This window comes from Nesoenas mayeri (genome assembly GCF_963082525.1).
Source record: "Nesoenas mayeri genome assembly, chromosome: 4".
NCBI classification, from domain to species: Eukaryota; Metazoa; Chordata; class Aves; order Columbiformes; family Columbidae; genus Nesoenas; species Nesoenas mayeri.
In genome coordinates, this window is record NC_137540.1 from 32,692,557 (window position 1) to 32,718,855 (window position 26,299).

The 26,299-nt window shown below is 42.2% G+C and overlaps 2 protein-coding genes across 2 annotated transcripts in view; both read left to right on the plus strand.

Moving 5' to 3' along the window:
• RBM46 (RNA binding motif protein 46) overlaps nt 1–3,975 on the plus strand; it is a gene marked incomplete at both ends in the record, with an annotated part of 136,866 nt that extends 132,891 nt beyond the window's left edge. The window contains one exon of the mRNA XM_080343842.1: nt 3,820–3,975. Coding sequence (XP_080199968.1) covers nt 3,820–3,975 — 156 coding nt within the window. The remainder of the gene's footprint in view (nt 1–3,819) is intronic.
• A 2,901-nt stretch (nt 3,976–6,876) lies between these two features.
• NPY2R (neuropeptide Y receptor Y2) lies at nt 6,877–8,034 on the plus strand (the record flags this gene model as incomplete). Its single annotated transcript, XM_080344108.1, has 1 exon — nt 6,877–8,034. The coding sequence occupies one exon, from the start codon at nt 6,877–6,879 to the stop codon at nt 8,032–8,034; it is 1,158 nt and encodes a 385-aa protein (XP_080200234.1).
• Nucleotides 8,035–26,299: the final 18,265 nt, after the last annotated feature.

Sequence of the window (26,299 nt, forward strand, 5' to 3'; positions counted from 1 at the left end):
TCCCACCTGGCTTTTATTTATCCCCTTAGTCATCTAAGGCAGACTGATTATGCTTGTTTATGCATACAGCTATTTCTTATGGCTGCATTTGAAAAAGAGAGATAGGTAGAATTGAACCTATGAGACTGAATCTAAATCAAAAGGGAACAAGAACAAATGACAGTTTATAAATTTATTCCAAAATGTTCACATGTCTATATAGGTAGAAAATTCATTCTTTAGCTACTTAGATGCTTTTATTCTGTTTTTTTAAACAAGAAAAAATCTTTATCCTCTATGATTTTATACTATATGATCTCCGTGTTGGCACCATATAAAAGATTCAAGACAGATATTCTCTCTCAAGCTCATTTTTCAGGCATTATTGTTGTTTTGTTTTGGGGTTTTTTTTTTCCATTTTACTTTTAAAGGACTGTCCATGTTGCATAGAATGATCCATTCCCTAAAATCCAACTCACTCCAGCAAAATCTGCATGATTAAGGACTGACAGAGTTTGGCTCAAGTGGGTGGCATGCAGCGCAGCACTGCTTTCAAAAGCCAGTGCTCAAGGGGCAGTGATTTCTTTTAAATTCACTCCTTATAGTAAAGGAAATAAAGAGAACACTGGCGGCAGGAGATGGGAGAGTTGCTGCCTCTTCTGTCTTGCTGGTGTTCATCAAGCCTTAGCTGCCACTCCAGCAAATCCGATGTTGGACAGTGGGTGGATTGGCAACTCTTTCCTAGATCTATGATTAAAACAGAAGTCTGGGTACAACATGCAGACCTTTATTTTGCCCCTGAGAACTGGTAAACTTCTAAGGAGCTGGCAGAAATGCTTATTATTCCCTCTGAAAAAACTCCGTGTTGGATGGAATTTGACAAGACAATTTTCTAACAGTAAAGAGAGTTAAACAGATACTGCCAGAGGCAAGCTATGTATATCAAATTTCTTATAGCCTGACATATTTCCATAAGTGTGATTTACAGGAGAAACAACATATGTCCAACAAATATTTTTTTTCAAGCTGTTAAGCTAGATATCTGCATTTCTTATTAGTACATCTACATATTCACCAAAAAAGCTCATTTATAGGTTTGCCTTAAATAGAAAGCTGGGATTTAAAGTTCACGTAGCGCATTTATTTAGTGCAAGCCAACTTACACAGCCTAACTCACAGTCTAAATCAAGATATAACAAGAGTGTAGCCAACAGGTTGAGGAGTGACGATTTCTGTCTATTCACCAGTTGTGAGACCACATCTGGGGCACTGGGTTCAGTTTGACACTCCCAGTGCTACAAAGACAATGATGGACTAGAGTGAGTCCAAGAAGGAACCACCGAGATGGTCAGGGCTGGATCAGATAACATTCAAAGTGGAGCTGGACGAACTGAGTTTGTTCAGCTTTAAAGAAGCCAAGGCTACAGAGAAATTTAGCTACTGTTCACAACTACCAGGAGGAGCATAGGGCTAGGACAAGAGGCATTTGGTACAAGCTAGGATATGGAAAACCCTGACTGATACAAGGAAATTTTGTCTTACTGTCAGAGTTGTCAAATCATGGGATAGGCTGCCCAGTGAGAGCAGTATCTCTCACTTTGGAGATACTCAATACTCTCCTGGAGACATAGCCTGGGGCAACCTGCTGCATCTAGACCTGCTTTGAACACGAGGTTGGTTGAGAAGGTCTCTGGAAGTTTCAAGGAACCTTCATGATTCTGTGAGTCAGTTACACATCTTGTCATGGTTTATGGGATGGAAATTTATATGCACACAAAGTGTCCACAGTTGCTTTGGAGGTGGTCACCCTGCAGCACATTTCATACTGAGCAGCCCATTTGCTACTAGACTCTTTCGACCTTTCATGTTAGCACTTTCATGGGCTTTTGGTTCAAAGTGGTGTTTATGGGGCCCTTAAATTCCACTTGCTTATGAGCAATAAAAACTGCTGCTGTTTATTGGAAATGAATTTCCATTAAGCATTTAGTTGTGTTTGAACACAGAATCACCTTTTAACAGGAAATAACACCTCCTCTCCCTTGCATGGGAAGGCAGCCCTCACTGGCTTAATAGCTTCTAGATACCTGCACATCTTCTTGATTATCTCTAGGAGTTTGGAAGAAAAAGGAAGGGCTCCTTAGCTATGGGATCTTGAGCTAGACAGATGGTAAAGATTTGTAGCATTTGACCACACTTTCCAAGACATTAGGAGCAGCAAAAATATATGTTAAGCTAGAAAGAGTGGAATAGAGCACAATAGCAGCACTCCTGAGATGAATGAAATGCCACTGTTGGCTATTTGTAAGACAAGGAAAGGGAAGAACTGCAGGCTGTTGCAGTCATATATTATACAACTGCTCTAATTACTAAAACTCATGGCATGCATTTTTGACTGCTGGTAGACCAAAAAATAAATCCTACAATTAAATTTACTTGGGAAATGAAATAAATAGGGCTAGGAGAATTGAAACTCCTGGCTCTGTATTTAGTCATCAAAGAAATCCATTTTGCAACAAGCTAGGAGCATTCCATTAACAGTCTCAGAATTGCTGAAGGACTAAAAGCCAAGGGCCTTCTTGAAGAGATAGCTTGAATTAGTGAAGATTTAAGGAGCTCCTCAAGACACGCTTTGAATTTTAAAACCAACTGCAAATTGCCTAAGTTACTCTTTGACACTCCATTTACATTCTGTACTCTTGATAAGAACACAATATTGAGCTATAACCAAAGCAAGGTGCATTACCTCTGACAAAGAAAGAGCTTTTGTTCAGAGTCTCCTTTGGAAGGAGGGCAGATGAGGGAAGATAATGTTGTGGATCCTTGAAACTGAAGTACAAATGCAAATTTATCTAAGTGACAGAAAGTAAAGGAGCATTTCCTGTTCTGGATAGCAGCTTCTGTAAGGTTTGGGAAGAGAATTGTCCAAGCATCAGTGCTGTAGCCACAGAGTAAGCAAAGTCTTCTTGTTCTTGGGACCAACAACTAGGTCTGAAGCACCATTCACTGAATCAGGTCCTCTGGCTGTGCATTGAGAAGACATTCCCTTGAATCTCTTAAGTTATAACTAGGAGAGGGGCATCAGGCACACAGCAAAATATAAATAGAACCTATTGATGGATTTAATGAAACTAGACCCTACCAGAAGGGCAGCTGCCTGGATCTAGCCCTCAGTTAAGGTGGCTGGCAAGACTGCTTTTTTGAAATGATACTGAATATAGAACTAAACAAATACAGCAGCTGTTGTCTTTACCTTTGCAGCCTTGTAAATAAAAATGCAGTCTTTTGCTCTTGACAGAATATGTAAATGCTTTATTCATCCTTACACCTGCCCTGGCAATATCCACCACATCTTCTTAGGAGGAACAACAAATCTATGCAAGCTGGGGTGCTCGTAGCAGTTGTTTGAGGTAAAGGCATCTCCTTTCACTGCTCCAGAAAGCAGTTTGGGGACCGCGAAAACGAGGAAACAGGCTCAGGCGTGAGGCACGTACATGAGCTCGGACCTGCCACAACGCCCCCCTTCCTCCAAACCCCTTTTTTCCACGCCACAGAGCTACAGCTGTCACCTCCTAAGTGAGACGCAGCCGGCACATCACGAAACCCGTCACCCCCTTCCCCGCTCCCGGAGCCCAGCGGGTGGAGCCGCGTCCCGCCCGCCCGCCCGGAGCTGCGGGGCTGCGGTGCTGCGGTGCTGCGGCCCCGCCGCCCCGCCCGAGCCCTTCCCCGGCCGGCGGGGCCGCCCCGCCCCGCCCCGCCCCGTCCCGCCCCCCCGGCGTGCGGGGGCCGCCGCTGCCGGCGCCTCCAAACTTTCGACGGGCCGTGCCGGTGCTTCATCGCCAGGGAGGGAAGAGCCGCCCCGGTGAGTGTGCGAGGGGAGGGCGGCGGTGGGGTGCGGAGGGACCCGCCGAGCTGGAGGAGGCGGGAGCAGCCGCCCGTCTGCGGGGCGAAGGGTCTGCGTTCTCCGCCCTGCCCGGCTCCTGTGGCGGTAGCCGGTGATGGCCATGCTCGCTTCCCCGGGACGGGAGGGAGGTGAAAATGGGAAGGAGGGACCGAGGAGCGCGGCCGGCGTGGGGTATGGGCGGGCTCCCCGGAGAGGGTGCCTTCCCCCGGGCAGGGGACCTGGGGAGCGGGAGGGCAGCGGCGGCCCCCGAGAGGCACCGCTTGCCGCCACCTTCGCCTCCAGCAACTCCAAACCCTTCCCCAGCGCTGGCACTGCGGTCGTGATGGAAGTGCTGCTTGCTAATGTCATCACGTATTTCCCCTTTCTTGCTTACTTGCTCTCAGAACTGATGTAAAACCCTCTATGGGCCTTCTTCTGCCAAAAGTTAGATGCAATTTGATGCCCGCTCCTGAGGATCTGACTGCTGGGGAAAAAAAAAAAAAAAAATGGAAAAAGCCCCCAGTGCTGTGCAGTATGCAAGGTGTGCAAATAAATGCCATCAGCTGGAGAGTTTATACAAAAAGGAGCAGAAGGGGTTTTGTCAAACACTACCTGAGGTACCAAATGCCACCTCAGTTTCCCCTGAGCTCTGAAAGCAGCTGATTCTTTACCCACTTAACTGTCCCACTGACAGTGTCAAACTTGAGCAATTTATTTCATCGCTTACTGACATGGCAGCTCATCACTGCTTGAAACCCTGGTCGTCCTCCCTCCCTCAACTTTGTCATATTGACAAGACCAAAATGGTTTTCATCAGCAATAACACAGGGCAATAACAAATAAAAGTGTCAGAACAAAAGATGGCTTTGCTAAAAAAAAGGTGTTGGAAGGAAGCATCAATATAGAGTCAGAGACTAGAAAAACAGGTGAAAATATTTTTGGGAAGAAAGGGATGCTATATTCTTTGGCTGAACTATATTCCCCTGCCTCGATTTATGGCAAAGAAGGTAAACACCTGTGAAATTTGCCTCCCCTCTAACCCTTCTACCACAGTTTGTAAATATGATCTACTCCTATTTTGCACTGAAAAAAATATGGCATTTTGGAGCACCTGACAGTCCTGGGACCTCACCAAATCTCCACTCCAATAACATGCAAGCATAATTTTTGGGTGGAGGTACACAAGTTGAAAGAAAAGGCTCAGCAGAGTTCTGAACTTCTGCATAGCCTTGGGTGTGCAAATTGTGGTGGATCTCTTACATTTTTAACCTGGTGGACTAAAGGTGTATTGATGAGGAACCCTATCCTGCCACCCTTGCTTAGACCTGCAGTTGGTTAAGTGGTTATATTAGTAAAATCTGCAGGGTAAGCTTGTACAAACAGCTGGCACATCTCAGCTACATATCTCACAGTGTTTCATATCTAATGCTTACACTGGCGGTTGTACAGTAAATGTGTACTAAACAGTATCGCATAATTCTGATCGGTTTAGTCAGGGAAAAAATACCTTTCAGTTCATGCAGCCAATCTGTTGCTTTTTCAAAGAGAGATCACACTGAGAAATTCTTTGGGATATTGCCTGGGATGCAAGCAAACACAAAGGGCTAACAGTTACCTGCTGACAGACAACTCTCTCAGTTAGGAAATCACACCTGCGGATATCACCGATAGATGTCAATGGGGACAGAGGCAGGGAGGAAAACCTACAATGAAGTGAATCTGATTAAAAAAAAAACAGAACAGAAAGACATTAAAACTAGACTGTCTCTCTAGGTGGACTTGACTTTGAGATGGATTAAGCAATGGGTAACACCTGATGACAAGAAAGTAACATTTCTTCTCTACTTTTGCTTTCCTTAGGAAATGTATGAATGGGGAAGCCGAGTTTGTAACTTGGGCTTGGTTCTCCCCTCAGTGGCAAACAGTGGTGTTTTCTTGGTGCCCACTGGGCACTGGCAATGTCTTAGTATTTTCCCATGTCAAGCCAAGGCATCCACGGTGCGCGGTGCTCCCTTAGCAGTGTCCAGGGGGATGCGCATGTTATACATAGGATTGAAGTCCAAGTCAGCAACTAACTGTAAAACATTCATACATCCATCTGTGCCTACTGAAGTCTTAGGGCAGCATAGAATTTGTCTCAGCCTGTGTAGGGAAGGCAAAAAAATGTGATTTTTATGCCAGTGGCAAAATTCTTACTGACATCAGCAGGGGAATGATTTGCTCTTCTCTATGACTGCAGTCAGATGTGCATCCCTGTCTGGCAGCCTCCAAGGAGCTCTGTTTTTTCAAACATTGCACAGAAAGTAAATATTATGTATAGCTGAGTTTCAATTGTTTCTTGAGTTAGTTTCAGCACGAATAAGTTATACAATCATTTTAGCGAAATGCTATTATTTCAGTTCTATTTGAGTGGTATTTTTGCTTGCCTTGTGTCTCAAACTTTCCTAAAAGAAAGTTTCTTAAAGAAAGACCTCAGTAATTAGTTCTCTGGTATTAAGGAGGAGCATAAACCTATAAGAATTCAGTAACTATTTAAAGGAAACGTTTTCCATTAAGAAAAAGCTGGAATATTATTATGTTAATAACAGTCTGGATGGTGCCATTCCATGTAGAATTCCCGTAGGTATTAATGGAAGTTTTGTGCTAAATCAGCAGTAGTTTTAGGTGGTGGATTGTAAAAAAGGGTATACAGCCCAGTATGATCTTAATCCTTCTGCATTTACTTAGGCAAACTTTGTCTTTGAAATGCTTTTGAAATCTGTCCCAATTTTCAGCAGGAGTCATGCCTGCATAATATTACAGGATCGGGCTTCAAATGTAAGGGCAACAGAATTTAAATATGTTAAGACAGATCTTCTCTTAATCCTGAGATGTAGAACGTGGGTTAGAGAAGGAAAGAGCTGTAGCTTTAGCTCGTTACTTCTTGTCCTAGCCACTGAGGACTGATTTCTCCACAAGTTCTTGTATTGTTTTGTTTTCAGGGACAGCTCTGTTGCTTCGACCAGGTTGCTGCAAGGATGGGGCCCATGGAAGCAGTAGGTGAAGAAAACCAGACAGATGAAATGAAAATGGAGCTGTTCACCAAGCTCTACTTGCCGAGATACACCACACCGCTCAATGAATTGGCTCTGGACCCTAAACCAGAACTGAAGGACAGCACAACACTAGTTGAAGTACAGATAATCCTCATCTTTGCTTACTGTTCCATCATCCTGCTGGGGGTCATTGGGAACTCCCTTGTCATCCATGTGATCATCAAGTTCAAAAGCATGCGCACAGTGACCAACTTCTTCATTGCCAACCTGGCTGTGGCTGACCTGCTGGTGAATACATTGTGCCTGCCCTTCACTTTGGTTTACACATTATTGGGCGAATGGAAACTGGGCCCGGTTTTGTGCCACCTGGTACCTTATGCCCAGGCTCTTGCCGTGCACGTGTCTACGGTCACGTTGACTGTGATCGCTTTGGATCGGCATCGCTGCATCGTCTACCACTTGGAAAGCAAAATCTCTAAGCGGATCAGCTTCCTGATTATAGGAGTTGCCTGGGCAGTCAGTGCCCTGTTGGCAAGTCCTCTGGCCATCTTCCGTGAGTACTCGCTGATCGAGATCATTCCTGACTTCAAGATTGTGGTCTGCTCTGAGAAGTGGCCAGGGGAGGGACAGCTCAACTATGGCACCATCTACAGCATCTCCATGCTCCTGATCCAGTACGTGCTGCCTCTGGCAGTCATCTCCTATGCCTATGCCCGTATTTGGACCAAGCTCAAGAACCACGTTAGTCCTGGGGCAGGGAACGACCACTACCACCACCGGCGACGGAAAACCACCAAAATGCTAGTGTGTGTGGTTGTGGTGTTTGCTGTCAGCTGGCTGCCATTTCACACCTTCCAGCTAGTCAGTGACATTGACAGTCAGGTGTTAGACCTGAAAGAGTACAAACTGATCTACACGGTGTTTCATGTCATTGCCATGTGCTCAACATTTGCTAACCCCTTTCTCTATGGCTGGATGAATAACAACTACAGGACGGCCTTCCTCACGGCCTTCCAGTGCGAACAGCGGCTGGACTCCATCCACCCTGAAGTATCAGCAGCTGTCAAAGCCAGGAAGAAACTAGAAGCAAAGAGGATTCAATTCCCCGGAGACTCTTTCACGCAACCTACCAATGTCTAAGATGTCTGACTTTAAAGAAGAAATTAATATGTTGTGGACAGAGGGATAAATCCATTTTGACACATGCATTTTTGATGCACAGTTTTATTCAGAAGTGGCAAAAGAAAAGTAGCAGGAAAGTTAAGGCAGGTCGTATGATTTGAGGGGAGTTGATTGACATCAAGAGTATATAACTGTACAACTGCAAGGAAATGAAAGGGAGGGACTGTTTATGCCTGTCTCTTAAAGGGTAAGAAACACTCCCATCCCTTTCATCTCTTTTTTACAAGTCTAAATGATGAAGGCAGAGTTTGCTGGTTTTGCCATAGGAAGGCAAATGACTGATTTACAGCACAGGAATATTGATGGTGGGAGCAGGTAATTTTTGTATTGTGTATAGAGATCAGGGAGAGCAGAAGTCTGCCAGGAGAATGAAGCCTGTCTGGGGAGATGGACTGTGCTGATTAAAGCTCAGACTTTTCAGACCCCTTCTCTCCCACAGGCATCTTTTGCAAAGATAAGGGAATTAAGAAGAGAAATATGTTACTTTTTTTTTGACTTGTGCTGAAGTACTTCAAACCACAGTGTTTGAAACAGATTAGGGGAAAAAAAAAGAATAAAAAAACCACCCAAACAACAGATTCAATGTGAAGAAAGGTCAAGTTTCTACATAAAATGAGATCTGGGTTTTGGTCCATCAAATGGGGTAAAAAGTAATTCCTTAAGAATTGGCTGGGGTTATGCTGGTGAGAAAATGTCAAGCCTGTGACCTGATCAGTCATTCCCTGCAGATCCCAGCCTTTCATTCTGCACCAGGAACAGCTCACAAACGCAATGCTTTAAAGTGGTATTTGAGGGCAGGGGGTGCAGGCTCAGGTCTTCTGTGAGCACTTCATAAACTGCCAATGTTTTAATTTTCAGGACCTGCTTAAACGTCTAACATGTTATTAACTCCACAGGCTTTGAATTGTTGCTGCTTTCTCCCTGGATAATAAAACAGCAGATAATTTTGATCCTCTGGAAAGGCTGCTAAATGGTAATGTGCTTTTCCTTACTGTAGTTTTATGTCACACACCCATCTCGTCTTGGAGCTTTTTCCATCTTTAGCCTTTGTAAAAATTAAGAACATCTGAATGACTGTAACCTAATAACAGTATGCTAGGTTTATGTGATAACTTATCAGTTATTCTGCATGCTGTAGTTAATAGTTAAATTTCTTTTTTGCTCAGGTATAAAATTTTAATCTGTTTACTGTGTTGTACACAGCGATGTTCAACTCTTTCGTATCTTTGTTTAGCCTCCTTGAACTCATTAAAGAGACGAAGAAAATTTCAATCCATGTTTATTCCAAGCTGCCCTGTTGCTTATCTAGAATAAAAATAAGTGTGATACTTTCACTTGCAGTCTCTTTCACAGCTACATTTCAGCTGCCTCATTTTTTTCTCTCCGTTTTTCATTGTTCCTAAATTCATTGCATTCTCTTTTACAAATTAAAAATCAACAAAACTCTGGCACTGAAGTGTTAGCAATGTAATGAATGGTATCAAATCTTTATTGAGTGGATAAATTAATCTTTGTTTATGCAGTATCTTGCCACCATCCTTTAAATATCCATGATATAATTTGGACTTGGGTTTTCAAGAAGAGAGAAGGGAGGTCTAGAGAATTAGCTAGTGTTTACTCAAGCAAGAAAAAGTATCCATCATTCTTAAACAGTTTTAGAAAAATAGATTAATTCTCAATCATGTAGAGAACACGATATTGTCCACAAGTTATTTTTGTCTGAGTATTAATAATATCCAAAATTTAAGCTCAAAACTGTTATGGGTGAGGAAGGATTACAGAAGTGTGCAATTATTATGGACATCAATCATATGTATCAGTTAGAGTTGACTCTGAATCCTTAATCAAAAGTATTATTGCCACAAATAGCCTCCTTTATTTAAAAAGCAAATAGTTTAAAAGTTCTTTTTCAACTATTTTAAGCTTGTTAGAGTGTGGTATATAGACAGTTTTGAAGTAACCATGACAGTGTGTGCTAAAGCTACAATTGCCAGGCTAATTCTCTATAATGTTAAGTCTGCTTTACGTCATCCTATATAAAAGTGATTAATTACAAATTATCTTTTGGTCTATTTCATGGTATCTTTATTTTACTGCTTCCTGAGCTTTCTCTGCAGCCATCATCTTGAGCCAAGGTCAGTGTACTAATTTATGGCATTGCTTTCCTCTGCTCCTGCTGTGTGGAGGTGGTGCCTGGGTCAGTGCTTGCTTTGGGGTCCATGCAATGTCCCACCACATGGCATGGCTTTTTTCCATGGGGACTTGAAGATGGGACATGGAAAAGCCAGCATGCACAGCCTGCCCCATAGCTTAGTCGCTCCTTGGGGCTTGACTCCTGCACCAACACAGCTACATGCTCCAGTACCCCTTCATGTTGTAGGAAAATCAGGCATTTTCTCACTAAAAACAATGAGGCAGCAACATCCCTCAGAGTTGCCCCAAATCCCAGTTGTCAGAAGGATGTGGAAAGCCAGAGTTTGTCCCCATTTCCCTCTAAGTGAAAGTGAACCTATAAGCAGGCTCTGACCACCGGCCTTAGGAGGTCTGCAGGGGAACCTCTGATTTGCCTGAAATAGAAACTGGAATCCAGGTCTCCCCATTTGCCTTTTAGTTCTTTAATTAGGTTTTTTGTTTTGTTTTGTTTTTAAAGCACTCTATGCTTTTCCTGTTGAATAGATACAAGCTTCATACAAAGCCAAAGAATACCAGGAGAAACCCTCATTGAAGAATTTGCAAGTAGGTAGTGAGTCACCCAAAATGAAATGTCATCGCTGATTCAGAGCAAGAGTTTGAACTGACATGCCTCAGTTCTCATGGGAGATCTGGCCAGCACACTGCAGCCTCCCCTGAGGTAGCAACATATGTCTTCTTAGAGCTTTTATATTGTATATAAAATAACTCAACTTTGCATGGCACTCAGGTTCTAGGCCAAGGATATCAAAACAGACATAGACAGAATTTAAATTAACCCCTCCTTGTTCTTCAGGAGTACTTCTACTGTAAAGATACTGAAATACAGGCAGGAGGAGATCAAGGAGAGTAGCACCATACTAATCTCTGGGAGGGTCTTACTTGACACTCTCACTTGGAGTTGCCTCATAAAAAGGAGACCTCTCTGTCACATGGATCCCATCAGATGTGATCCCAGATCTTAGCTGCTCAGCATTTAGTTAGTTCTGGGCCTTGCTGGGAGAACACATTTTGATGCCTTCCAAGTTTTACTGGCAGAAATATGTCTCCAGGCTTAGGCAGCATCAGGGTACTGAACAGTACATAATTAGATATGTACAGCAGCACCAGTATGTTCTTTCAGGACTGGCTGGGCACAAGCCAGCTCAAGCCAGGAGGCAGAAGAGCTGCACTTGTGCACTCTCCTGAGGCTTTCAGGCTTTGCCTCGGAGGAGGGCTTAACAGCTTTAGCCCAGCACTGTAGGCTCAGCGCTGTGCTCCTTCCAGACGAGTGTTAAAAGTCGTGTTGCCTCTTCAGTGCTACAGCTATCAGACTCTGGTGCAGAAGGCAGTGTCATCCTGAGTTTGGCATGATCTTATGGGAGGCCATTGAAGATGAGTTTTTGATATGTGAGGACAGTGCTGAATCCTCTCACCTAGCCTTACGAGTAATCTGTCTTCACTGAGAACTGGGATCTCCACATAGAGCAGCAGACTATGTCTGAGCAGAAAGTATATCATTGTGAACCTGGGGAAAAAATAGCTTGGAGGGTACAAGCAATTACAATAGAGGGACTAAGGTTGGACAACAAATTGGTTTAGTATACGTATCTATTTATATATAAATTGTATGGCAGACTTGTGCAAAAGCTGTTTGTTGGAGTTGAGTTTGTTGGAAATAATTGTCTGTTGCCCCACAATTGGTATAACCGTGTCTTGTGTAAAATGTGTAATAGACATACATACATTGCCAAAATACTAATAATTGATGTTAGATAACACTAAGAGTAACAACTGAATGGAAAAATACTATCTGCATTTTATCTGGCAGACCACAAAAGAACACTAAATTCATAGATTAGTATAATTCATTTCCTTGCTTCATAGTTTCTAAACTGCCTCATGGATTTTTTTTTTTTAATATTAATCCAGATAATTACCTTAATGGATTAATTTTGTCTTTGGATCCCTGAGTTATTTACCTGGCACCATCATCATAATGCCACTCCACAATAAGGGAGCTATTTGTGCCAAATTACAGGTTCTTTGCCCTGAGAAGTTAGGAGATATATGTGAAAGTATGCAAGCTTAGTGTTGCTGAAGAGCCATGTTTTCAGTACTGCAGCATCAATGCTTATTTATGCAATTGGTAGTGATTTTTATCTCCGTTTAAAAAAAAAAAAAAAATGAAATTCGATGTTATTTTAAAAGAAAATTAATACAAGAGTAGTGAGGAAATCTGAAGGTGCTAAAACTGGAGAAATAAGCAAGTCAGAGGATGAAACAAGAAAGAGATAGCAAGAACGGGGCTAGTGAGGATGTAATTGATTTATAGACTTTCCTTCTTGCCTTAGCCTGAGTGGTGAGAGAAACGTGTTAAAATGAAACCAGGACAAATGAAGACACAGATCAATTGTATGCACAAAGGGCAGTGTTGCCCAGGGAAACTGAGGAACTTTGAGAAGAAATTCCTGTGACCATTTGAGCCTTAAAATTCACATGATGTTCACAAGAAAGTAAACCTGTGTCTGTACATTATTTCACCTAAATGCAATATAGGTGAAGAGCTCTGAATGGATAATATATCAGAAGCAATGTATGTGTTATTATCTTTCCCCTCTCAGACTGAGCTCCTCTGGAAGGAGAGAGCTTCAAGCTGTAAAATGTAAAGACTGTGGAATTACATGTATCTGATGATGGAGGCACAATTTACTTTGGTTTTTTTTTTTGTTTGTTTTTTTGTTTTGTTTTGTTTTGTTTTGATACTGCTTAAGAGTAACAGGTTGTAGTTTGCCTCTTGGACCTGGAGCTGAATTTACACAGCTGGAGTTTATATGAAACAGACTTTTATTTGTATACTTCATAACTCTTATAATCTACTAACCCTACAATACAGGCTATTTTCAACAGTAGCATTTATGCTTACAAATCAATGGGACCAAACTGTTTCTATTTCTTCAAGCTTGCCTGGAAAAACAGAGCTCTAGGGCAATTCTGTTTACTGGCATCCTCCAAAATTAGAGCTGTTCATATCCAATTGGATTTCAAAGTTTGTCAGCAGCACTGTGACTTTTTAATTTATTTAAGGTAGCTGTGCTGGTGAAACAGCTAGTCTTGCTCTCATTGCATGCTGGCTCAGGACAAGCTTGTCCTAGCAGAACACGACCACAGTTGTCCAGCCATTCCTCCCAAAGCAAACCTGAGGAGAGGAGCTGAGGCTGAAACACTCTTCCCCATGGACTGTGAGGATTCCTCCCAGCTGCTGGGCTCAGGGAAACGTGAATCAGTTTTTCGGCACTGTGAATCTCTTTTTACGCTGCTGTGAGGACAACGCATGTTGCATCTGGTGGTGTTTCATCCCAGTTACGCTCTGATGCAGATGACTCCACAGAGTGTAAGTGTGCAAGTGCCACAGGTCTGCTGCCTCTCAAGTTCAGCGTGGTCCAGCTTCCAGAGCCCAAAGACAGCTGACAGCAAGTATCCCCAGACACCCATGTGCTGAGCACATGGACACTACGTGTAACAGCGCAGGGAGAGCTGAGAGCTGCAGGTCAGTTAGGCTGGGCTGGTGACACTGTAGCCACAGCAGGGTTCCCCTCAGGCTGGCTCAGCCCATGTGCCTTAATGCTAGATTAAGGCTGGTTCTGGTACCTCATGCTGTCTCTAGCACTGACATGCCCTGAGGCACCAAAAGCCAACAGCCACTTCGTAGTATGTGAAGCGAATGCTGGTAGGCACCTGCATTTCAGCATCGCATTTCTGCCCCACACCTCCATCACTCGTCCTCTCCACACCAGAACTGAAACGTCAGGGACATCCGCAGGGAGAAATGTTATACATGTAAGAAGTGATAATGTTCTTGTACTGACAAAAACACTGGATGACAGGCGGTTATGCCCAAATAGAAATACATTAAGACAGAGCTGGATGCAGCTGTGGTGGGATGGGAGTGTGCAGTGGCACAACCTCTCCTCTGTCACTGCAGCACGAAGCAGATGCTGCTCTAGGTGCTGCTGGTCAGAGGGTGCAGAACAAACTTTCTTCCCCAGAAGAGCTGCCTCAATTCAAAATGCAATCTGATTTATTTTATGGGGTTGGAACTCCTTGTCAGGAACAGGTGATTTAATCCTCTCACACAGTCACTGGGACATCTTGCCAGATTACTACAAACCCTCTGTTCACATCTGTTTGCTGGATCAATGTCTTGCTTTTACATAAAAGCCTATATATATATATATACACATATATGCACATATAATAGCAAATTTTACACTTTGCAACCTAATCATCTTTATCTAAAACAGAGGAGCTAATGATTTCCTTGCACTCATTGGGGGGTCTTTGAAACTGTGAAGGACTAGGAAAAAATGGAGGAGCATTTCCTGGGCATAGACATCGACCTTTGCTCACACAGAAGCATGTAGGACTTTCTTGTTTTTTGCATGCATTATTGAGGTTTAAAACAATAAAACCACTGGCTGATTATTTTGAAATTACACCATAAAATATAGCTGTAAAAATGAAGTTTTATAACTACTACCCTTTGAGAAAACTACATCATTACTTACAAGAGGCAAGCACAAAAGCAAATAAGCTTTTATACCTAAGATTGTAAAGATGCTTTATAATGAAAGCTGAAGACTATACATTTTTTAATTAAAACACGAGTTTGGCTTTATCGATTTACTTAGTATGTTTTTTCCAGACAACCTTAGCAAAAAAAGTAACTGCACTAGGTCTATTTGTTAAACCCAGTAGTCTTTTCCTGTAAGAAATGCTTACTAGCCTTACCAAATGTGTTGTTTGCAGAGATAAATGTTTATAATAAAATGTTAATTTTAATTATTGAAATAATACTGTTGAAAACAATGAAGATCCTCAAAGAAATCACTTCATCAATACTGATTTTAAATCTGTGGACTGTATTTCACCCCAACGCCTCTCTCTCTTTTCTTCCAAAGATATTGAGACCCTTAGCAAAAGAGAAGAAATATTACCATCCTTTTACCAGAGATGGGAAAACCAGGGCACAGACAAGGAAAGAGGATTTCTGGGTGTCATGTGGTCCACGCTCACTGCCTGTGGCAGTGCCTGCGTGTGGGCACAGCTTGCTGTGCCAGATGGCTGCAGCTGAAGGCTTCCATCCTATCTGTAGAAACAGTCTGGGAGTCCCTCCGATTACCATTATTTTGCTAAATAAAACAATAACAGAAAGTGAAGCTGAGCATTATGCTGCTGACAGTCCACACCACTGAATTAGTGTGCTCCTTGGCAGCTCCTTGCCACTGTTTGGACTCCGCCGACTAGCACTCTCCCAGACAGAGCTCATGCACATGTACAACAGACTGTCCCCAGTAGACTGTGTGGCCAAGGCTGGCACAGTTCTCTCTGTCTCCCAGCACTATCCCATCACGGATAGTGGCAGGACCTCAAACATGCCCCCAGTGCCACCTCTCAGGGTGTACAGCACACACCCCCAGGTTCATGCTACAACTCTTCCCTGTTGGGCTGCAATACAGCTCTACCTTGACTCCAAAGTCTCTTAAGATATGTCTGACAGATAGAGAGACACCACGCAAGGTGCAGAGGAGACCTAAGGCTAAATACCACAAAATCTGTGGGAGAGCTACTGCCAGTATACATTGTCTAACCACAGGGCCAGAGTAGCAATGCACTGCCCAGTTTCACTGAGCTATAGCCTCTGTGTCTGAATTTCCTTGCATGGAGGAGATTCTTCATCCTTCTACAAAGGGTAAGCCAATGGGCAGACAGCAAGGATTTTCCTGAGTGCTGTACTCAAATCCCAACCTAACTTAGTAGGATAGTTGTGGTTGCTGTGAACAAATAGCAGAGCTAACACTAGGATGCTGTTGCTCTCTGAAAGACAAAATATGAAAACTCAAAATATTTCTGTCTTGTCTATTTGGCCAGCCTGATCTGTTATTGTTTTTGTTGTTATTGTTGTTATTGTTCATTTGCTTTGCACAGCTATTATAACGGGTACAAACTGTGCATATATGTATGTGTGTATGTATATGTATGTATGTGTATGATATCTACATCTGTCTATATAACACTGTCCTTGTTTCAGCTGGGATAGAGTTAATTTTCTCCCTAGCAGCTGGTATAGTGCTATGTTTTGGATTTAGTACCAGAAGAATGTTGATAATACACTGATGTGTTAGTTAATCAGTCAAGGACTTCTCAGCTTCTCATACTGGCCTGCTGACATGAAGACGGGGAGCGCACAAGGGGTTGGGAGGGGACACAGCTGGGACAGCTGACCCCAAGTGACCAAAGGGATTTTCCATAACATATGATGTCATGCTCAGCATATAAAGCTCGGGGAAGAAGAAGGAAGGGGAGGACATTTGGAGTGATGGTGTTTGTCTTCCCAAGTAGCTGTTACACGTGATGGAGCCCTGCTGTCCCGGAGATGGCTGAACACCTGACTGCACATGGGAAGTAGTGAATGCATGTCTTGTTTCACTTTGGTTGCACACATGTCTTTTGCTTTACCTATTAAACTGTCTTTATCTCAGCCCATGAGTTTTCTCACTTTTACTTTTCTGTTTCTCTCCCCCATCCCACTGGGAGTGAGTGAGCAGCTGCGTAGTGCTTAGTTGCCAGCAGGGGTTAAACCATGACAACAACAAAGTGAGTTTTCAGTCTGAAAGGTCTTAAAGCATAAGTACCGTGCAAGCTTAGAGGTAATGGTTACTTGCATGGTTACTTGAAGTAGAAGGCAACACAAAAAAATATGGAGCTTGTACCCATCAGTACAATATGCAGGGCTCGAGAAACCCCAGGTGGGTAACACTAATTGCTGCTTCTGTAGGTGACTGGTGAAACTTTAGCAATAGGGTTGCACAGTTTACGGTCTCCAGTCATGAGATCCTACATGGGTCCTCTTAAGCCAGAGGAATATTGCAAGAACAAGCTGAACTAGAAATGAAGAAAGGGCTAAATTATAACAAAGGCAGCTTCACTGTGTAAGGCAAGTTTGCTTCCTTCAAAGTTGCAAATCCATGGTTAGCTCAGCTAACTGGAATCAAAGGTAGAAAAAGGAAAGAAAGAGAACTCATTACATTCAGGATCCTAATTTTTCTTTGCTTTCTTTTTCCTAATGAGGAAGCAAAAGGGTTGCTATCCAACTCTATGTATAATTGATAACCAGGACATAAATTGAAATGAAAAATAATGCCCTCCATAATTGTAATTCAAAAGCCTATGCTTGAAATATGTCCTAAAAGCATGCTTGCAGGTTTATCAGTCCCATTCATCATCCTTTCCCTAAGTGCCTATGCTATGAATGCTGATTTTAAACATCAGAAGAAGCTGCTTTTCTGGCTCTTAAGTTAGCTGGAAACCCCAATGGTGCGTCAGCTTATTCTCAATAAACTACTACCTAATGTCTCTCACAATCTCTTCTGCTAGCTTGGGCTATAAGATCAGGCAGTTAACTTCCTCTGACCTTACTTTGTGTTTACTATTTAGCTATTCCTGAAAAACTCTTAGAACACTTCATAAGCTCATATGCATGTGTTGCATATGTATGATACACCTAATTTCTGGGTTTTTTTCTGATTTTCCTGTGGCAGAATATAGCTATTCCAAGCCATTAAAAAAAAAATCCCTCATTTTTACTGCTTAGTTTACTATTTCTCAGAGACATAATACAGGTGATACTAGAAATTGTCTGTCTTTCCCTGAGATTATATATATGAGATGTATTTCAGTAGCCTGGCATATGTATAGCTTGCTACTATAAAGGAGACTAGAGTCTTTGGCTGCATAATTCTTAAATCTTGATTTCCATATAAAACCCCCATGCTGACAATTTCAACAACTACTTCAAATCACTATGCAGAACCCAATAATTCAGAACCAGCAAAGCAGCAGAAAGAGCTGCATAGGCACCTGACCAGACAAGAGGGCAGGATGAGGCATTCCACACCACTCATGCCTACTGACAGTCCTGTAACTTTAAAGATACTGAGCTTGCACTCAAGAAGGTGTTTTTCTTACCTATTTTGTCCTGCTGCACAGGAAGTTGCTTATCTGTTCTGGTGCACATAGGTACTCACTGCATAGGCTCTGCTGCTAAAAGGGTAGGTTGCCGGGGAACAAAACACACAAGCCTTTGCGTGTGATGCTGGCAGCACTATAGTGTCCTTGAAATACCCCCCCCTCACCTTTTGTTGTCCATCTCCCTACCCAGTTTGCTAGAAAAGAGTCTTTCCTCTTGGGACCTACAAGTGACAGTTCTTCATGGCCTGTTTTACAGCCTCATGTCTTTGCAAGTCCCAAAAACCTGACATTTAAACAGCAGGGAAGAGCCAACAGTGCAAACAGAACTACAACTCTATCGCAGCAGGGCTTCCTGTTTAAAGTAATTGAAATGCTGACTCGTCAAAGAAAAGCAGGTAAAATGGGGAAGGTCAGAGTACTGATGCCTTTTTTGTTCTTTACTTATGTTGATAATTTCAGGTTAGAAACTGCATTCATGTTTTTCAACTAAAGTTCCACCTATCCAGCATCACAGCTGCTGAGGCGAAAAGCAGATCAAAGAGGTAAATTATTAGGACTGCTTTTTCCAACACAAACAGACTGAATTGTGCTTCTAATCTTTGTACCAGTGGGCGTGTGATTCCTGGTGTTGGCGTCTATATCTGAACTCCTGCAAGCTGATTTGCTTACTGCTGAACTTTAATGGATGGCTGCCAGCTTCTGTTATAAAGAGTGCTAAGAGATAGAGGAAGGCAAATTTCAGTGAAAGCCGATTTTGAATTTAGGCTTCCAAATCCCTTTTATTATTTTGAAAATCCCCCCATAAGCAATTTCATACCTTTACATATGCATGCATTTAGCTCACATAGCCTGCACCCCTTCAGTTGCATGGAAGGATCAGCAGCATCTACCTGAAATTTCATGGGACCGGATCCAGTGCTCTGACTGGAGGTGGCTAAGCAGTGGGTCTTCATTTTACTGGGCTGCTTTGCAGCCTTAAGTAAGCATATACACCCTCAGGCACAGAACAGAGCACTCTCAGGATGGAAAGCTTGCAGACACTTGATTGTCCTTGGTAAAATTCTGGTTTATCCATAAGGATGAAACAAGTCTGAATGACCAGGCCCTTGAGCACCCAGTCCGTCAGCAGGTCTCCTTGAGGCTAACATCTAGCAAAGACAATGGAAAGGAAGCAGTCTGCATAGCTTGCTGCGCTTCTTTCCTTACAGTGGCGTCTATACCTTAGGATGTCAATGAAGAGTGGCTTTTAGCAGTGTTATTTGGAAAAGGTGGGTATTGTTTTCCATATCTCCACTAGTATGTTAGAGACCACATGTTTGTCTGTAGCACTCATTAAGAAACTCACTACAATTACCCTCCTGAAAAGCATGACAGGTGGAAAGGTCCTTCATGTGGCCAGGCATTTACCTTCGCCTAGTTTCCTGAGGCACTGTGCCCATCACTCCTGAGTCCTTCCCTCCAGGCTGTCAATAAGTCAGGCTTTAATGTTCAGAAATACCTTGGGTGGCTTGACTTTGTAGGCTAGACATCTCTCATCCCTCCTCCCCACAATCTCCCCTAGAAGGATGCTGGTGACTCTCATTTCCAAAAAATCCAGTTCAATAACATGGACACAAAACAGAGAACTGTTTTCTTCATAACACCATGAATTGCTTTTGCAATTATAAAAAAAAGAAAAAAGAAACCAACCAACCAAAAACCAAAACATAACAACAAACAAACAAAAGCCACAAACCCAAACCAAACACACGAACAAACAAAACCCACAAACAAACAAGCCCAGCACAGGCAGCATGTGAAATAGGGGTGTATGAGTTCATTTTTATAATGTCTAAAAGTCATATACATTTAGAGTCTGATCCCCTCAGAGGCTCTAGGAGCCTTTGCCTGCTGCAGATTTTGGTTTCTCACTAGACACATTTCAGGAGGAAAGAGCTGAAAGCCAACCCTGAACATAAGTGGTCTAGTTACATCATCCAGCCTTAAAGAAGAACAAAACCCACACAGAGAGAATTGGCTGTTAGAGTTCAACAATTCATTGGGTTTTCATTTTTCATTAATACACACAGCTTAATTGATTTTTAGAATAGCTCATTTAAAAAAATATGGTCCTAGGTCATGTTCCTAGTGTATTTTCATAATGCGACTGCAGAACCGGTGAAAAGGAGATGTAGACTATTAAGGCACAGATGTGTTCTCATTGCTTATAATCTTGAAAACACTTGATGCAGGCCCTGCTAGATCTGAACACTGTGGCACCTAGCAACTCAGGAGTACTTCAATCCTAATGTACTTTGGCAGGTATTTTATTAAGATGAACAGCATGCCACTTGAGGTCATGATTGGTTTGTAAGTCCATGCTGAAAAGCTCTACTGAACTCTGTAAAATTATACCAGACCAAAATACTCTTTTGCATGGACAGAACTAAAGACAAGCCAGATGTCTTATTATCTTATTTTACCCTCACTTATTGTGTTATGCTTAATAAAAAAATTATTAGTTGCCTAAGACAGAGATCTGACTATAATTTTTTTTCTTTTTCTTTCTGAGAGATGCTCAGTTTGGGTGCGATGTTATAAGTACAAGGAGAGAAAGTAGTCAGGCATTGGCAAATGAACCTGAACATGGTGGAATGAACCACTGGGAAAGAAGGAAAAGTGTTTCTTAGGCAGAAATTTGTATTATGCACTCCTTTGCTGGCACAAAATGTAGCTAAACACTCCTGTTCAGCATTTTCTGAAGCAGAGCACAAACAAACAGAACAGTGGGTACTATAAGCTGCTGACCCGATTCTCAGCTCCCATAAATTAGGTCAGTGTAGCTCCACTGTATGTCATAACACTAAGCCAATTTATATCACATTGTGGCACGAGCCTGAAGAACTTTCCCTTTCACACACTCATTTTCAGGTAGAGGCAATAAAAAGAAATGCGCTACGTTAGCACTAGGATAAACTTTTTCATATGCCCTACTTTTCTCTTTTTGGAGCTTTGTTTGGATGGATTATTGGCAAATGCAACTTGTGTCCTCATACCTGAAATCACTCCTGTAGCAGGAATGAGAACAGAGGGAAAATGGGGTCTGCAAGCCAGAGCAGCCAGTGCTACAGTCCCTCCTGGTGCCAGAAGCAATGGGCACCTGGGAAGAAAGTCTAGTGAGTAAGTGGTGGTTGGGGGGCCTGGGGTTGAAGGCTGAGTTTGGGAGGAATGGAGATATCTGGGATGAGGATTACAGGAAAATAAGGGGTTTTTTTGCAAGTGATCTTGAAGGTACACAGTATGAAGATAGAAAGGTGAAGTAGAGAGCTTGGGGCAAGAAGGTTAAATTTTATAAAAGTATAGCTGCGAGGTATGGTAGTAGAGAGGGTCAGGGATTGGAGCTGTGGTCAAGGGAGGGTAATAAAAAGAATCTTTGCCCAGGCCTGTTAATCCTGTATCTACTAGGTGCCTTTTTAACTCAGCTGAGTGTTTGAGTTAACACACTTACGTTAATGGCGGCATCCACTGGTCTCCATACTTTGTAAGTATTATGAAAATTGAAAAAAAGTCCAAGGGCATACAATAACCTGAGTTGGAAGGTTTTACTTGTCTTGTGCTCTTTCCCTTAGTAAAAATACATTTTATTCTGGGCTTGTCCTGATAATCACAAGATTTGAAGAAAGATCCCAGGGGAAAAAAAAAAAAATCACTGTTATGTAAACCTGATGCAGTTCCCTGTTTCTCCTCACCACAAGATGAAACCATTTCAGATCTAGCAACCCAGTGGACAGTCTAAATGGAGCCTGAAGCTCCTTATCAGTGGCCAGTTGCCTTGCCTTAGCCAGAGTTTCAGCAATCCAGCTGATGGCTGGCAGTTGCTCCTTCACCTGTACTTGTTCCCATAGAAACAGAGACGAAATACCAAACTTAAGTAAAGCTGCTCTTTTTTTTTTTTTCTGAAAGGAAGAACAACAGCAAAAGCAAAGATGTTCGTGAAGTGCTGCTTGTTTTCTGTGACCTGGGGCTCCTTTTCATTGGAACTGGCAGAAAGTAAGCAGCTAGCTACAGAATCATAAGATCCTGTGCAAACTACAGGAGGCACAGGCTCAAGTGGGATAGATAGTGAGATATTTCCTCAGTAAAGTGTACAGACAATGAGTCAACAGTCATAGAAGATCAGTAGGAGTTTACCAGATGAAAAAGTAAATAAAAAGCATGAAAAAACACCTGTACATGTGCATCCTTCTCTTCATGATTTAATGGTATTCGTTTACCCTAGTGAGTAAGGAGCAGAATATAGTGTTTGGATTTCTCTCATTATACCATGTACAGACATGATCAAAACATTTGCTGAAATCAAATTCCTCCTTTTATTATAACAATTTTCTGAAAAGCTATAGCCTTGTTGTTTTGCAAATGCTTGTGCTCCCACATCTTTTGGGCAATGTGTTACTCTCACTTATTCATACTGAAATGATTGTATTTCTTTAACAGTGAAGAGGAGCAGAAGTTGGCCCAACAAGTATGTTTTGTGGCACATGTTTGTGTAAAAGGAAGACAATTTTACTTGGCATTTAAATGTGCCAGAAAGGATAAGAAAATGCACAGCATCTTTCCCAGGATGGGGTCACTCCCATCTCAAATTGGTAGATTTTATAACTACAGTCATTGATCTTGCAGACAGACATATCATGTATGAATGACAGTGTTCCATCTGGGTTCAGATTAATAGCGCAGGTGGTATTTCCACAACATGTGCCTTTCCTGGCTAACTTCTTACTTCTTGCTGTAGTGCATCCATCAGCCCTGAAGGCTAACACTTGTTGGTTCCGTTATTGAGACATCACACTAGCAGGTGGACATCCATTTAAAGCCAAATTCCAGATAGATTTATTAACAAGTGAGGGTGGCATCCATCCCAAAAGCTACTGTAAAAGAAGAGCACCATCCTGGGAGCTAGTTTCCATATTGTGACATGATTTCACAACATGTTTTTAATGGGGTTTGGTGATAATTTAGAACCTTATTTATGCAAACACTAATTCTCCTGGTCTTCAAGCCTTGGCAGGTACTTCTCAGACAGCAGAAGAGTGAACTAACTCAGCTGGTGACTGACAAAAGTAATAAATGGCTAAGGAAAATCAAAAGCTCTTGACTGTTCTCATGAGAAACATCCATCTGCAATAACATTTTCACATTGTACTGTAGCTAGGAGATATTTCTTAATGGTTTTCATTAATAATGATCACTTTAGGATTTTACTGCTAACAAGTAACTGCTAACAAGAACACTTACTTCCCTTTCATAATTTTCTTACTTGCAGGGGAATAAAGTAATTTTACATGTTATGAGAAGTCAAATAATAGTAAATGCTGCCTCCTCTTAAAGTCTGAAAGACAGAAATCTGCAATTGCAGTTTGGAACAGCTAAGAGAGTAAAAAATGAGATTTGGTTATTTATTAACTTTTAGGAGGTAGATGAACCTAGATTCTCTGCCTTAGTATTCTTTACTTCTTGGTGCCCTATACACCAATTTATTCAGTTTCCCTTGTAGCTGACTCAGAAACTTGAACTCTCTACTGAACATGGACTCAGTGTAACTTATATATAGACATATATAGACACAAGCAGAATAACAAGGCAAACTCTTACGTCACCAATTGTCTCGCCTGTATCAGAGATTGTACCTCACATATAGAAGGCCACACAGGAAATTACCTACAAAGTGCAAGAGTTCATTATTTTAGAGCATTAGAACGGCTGGACAAGGTTGGACCAAAGGTCTGTTTAAACACAAAAGGCCAGAAAGGGTGAACAATTGATGTGAAAGGGGGAGAACAGCAACAGGGCAGGTATATAATGAAAACTCCCTCCAATACTTTTTGTTTTCTGGAGAGCTACCTGCACTGGGTGTAGGTAATATCTCTATATAAAATAAATGCTTGAATGCTACAAAATTGTTAGGTTTCAATTCTACAAACTTGTCCAAGAAAACCTGTCTTGCTTTTTAAGCCTATTCGAACACTCTTTGGCCAAAGGTTTCAGTGCTTAAAGATGTATTGCGAGAAGGTTTCTTTTTATCTGAATCATTGTCAGTTTTATTTGCAGCCTCCCTCAAAAAACAAAGCCTGGGAGCTTCATCACAAGGCTTGAAATACCATTGCCTTGTGCCAATTGATAAAAAAAGTTACCAACCAATTGCTCACCTAAAGCTGCACTGTAAAAGAAATAGGGGGAGACTAGTTTGCATAAAGCCATTACTACTCACACCCAGGGCCAGAGGGAGTAAGGTACAAAGGGCAAGGGCTGGCTACAGCTCACTCCTCCACAGCGACTCTCTCAGAATGCTGCAGAGCTTTGGGGTGGCTTTCACAACCAGGTCAGGTCACCTTCCCACATTTAGCATGGCTCAGCAGCTGGTGCCGAGCTTCTGTCAGCCCCAGTCTTCCACATACTGATTCACTGTCTTAATACATGTTGTACAGAGTGTAGATTTATACCTTGCATATTTGCACTAACAACTCTACAAAATATGTAAAAGAAATTGTTTGGTGGTAAATGAATCAGTTTGTCTCTTCTTGTGGCACCCAGAAATTGTATTTAATTTGTAGATTATCATTATATTACTATATCATAGCATTATAATGGCTTCATGAATATAATATTTTAAGCTACATTTCCTTAGTTCCTCTTCCTGTCATATTTATCATATTCCTATTCACTGCTAATTATTTAAAGATCTGTTAGCATATCATATAGGCAACAATGCAGCTACTTCGATATATAAAGCCTTTACAGGTAGATACACAAATTATGTTCAGTTTACATGAACTTCAGCAAATACTATTTAAACCAGGGACTAAACTCTCTCCATCAATACATGATGATTTGGACGAAGAAAAAATAACTAGTAGAAAATGAATATTTAGTTACTTTGCAAGGATACAGGCTGCTTTTGTATCTTTTCACATGAAATTACATACTAATACATTCAGCATTCTGCTGCTTGGCTTTTCGTCAGCAAATTGTTTCTTACAAAGGCAAACAGTAGGCTAGCTATCAGCAAAAGGCAGGCATCGAGCATCTCATTATTTGAGACATGAGAATCTAACAGGAAAATGTTGCTGCTTCCAAATCTTTCCTCTGCTGTCTGTAGTTATTACTGTTGCTATGAATATGGTGCTTTTGAAGGGTGCTGAGGTGGCATCAACAGATGGCTGAAAACAGAACTTGTTTCTGCACCCCCAGCAGCAGGAATAGCAGTGGCAATACGATACGTGCCAGTCAACCTGGTGCTATGTACTACGAACTACATGGCTTTTCTCATAATGCAGGTTTCTTTGTGTGCTCCAGTATGATTTTTGTGTGCAGATATGCAGGTTTAGGATTGCGAGCACATTGGCTCAAATCTGGGAGGGCTGCCCCTAGGAGTCAGATCACAGTATCACAGTATCACAGTATGTTCTGGATTGGAAGGGACCTCAAAAGATCATCTAGTCCAATCCCCCTGCTGGAGCAGGAACGCCTAAGTAAGGTTGCACAGGAACATGTCCAGGTGGGTCTTGAATGTCTCCAGAGAAGGAGACTCCACAACCCCCCCGGGCAGCCTGTTCCAGTGCTCTGTCACCCTTACTGAGAAGAAGTTTCTTCTCAAATTTAAGTGGAACCTCTTGTGTTCCAGCTTGATCCCATTGCCCCTTGTCCTATCATTGTTTGCCAACGAGAAGAGCCTGGCTCCATCCTCATGGCACTCACCTTTTATATATTTATAAACATTAATAAGGTCACCCCTCAGTCTCCTCTTCTCCAAACTAAAGAGACCCAGCTCCCTCAGCCTTTCCTCATAAGGGAGGTGCTCCACTCCCTTAATCATCTTGGTTGCCCTACGCTGGACCCTCTCCAGCAGTTCCTTGTCCTTCTTGAACTGAGGGGCCCAGAACTGGACACAATATTCCAGATGGGGTCTCACCAGGGCAGAGTAGAGGGGAAGGAGGACCTCTCTCGATCTACTAACCACCCCCCTTCTAATACATCCCAGGATGCC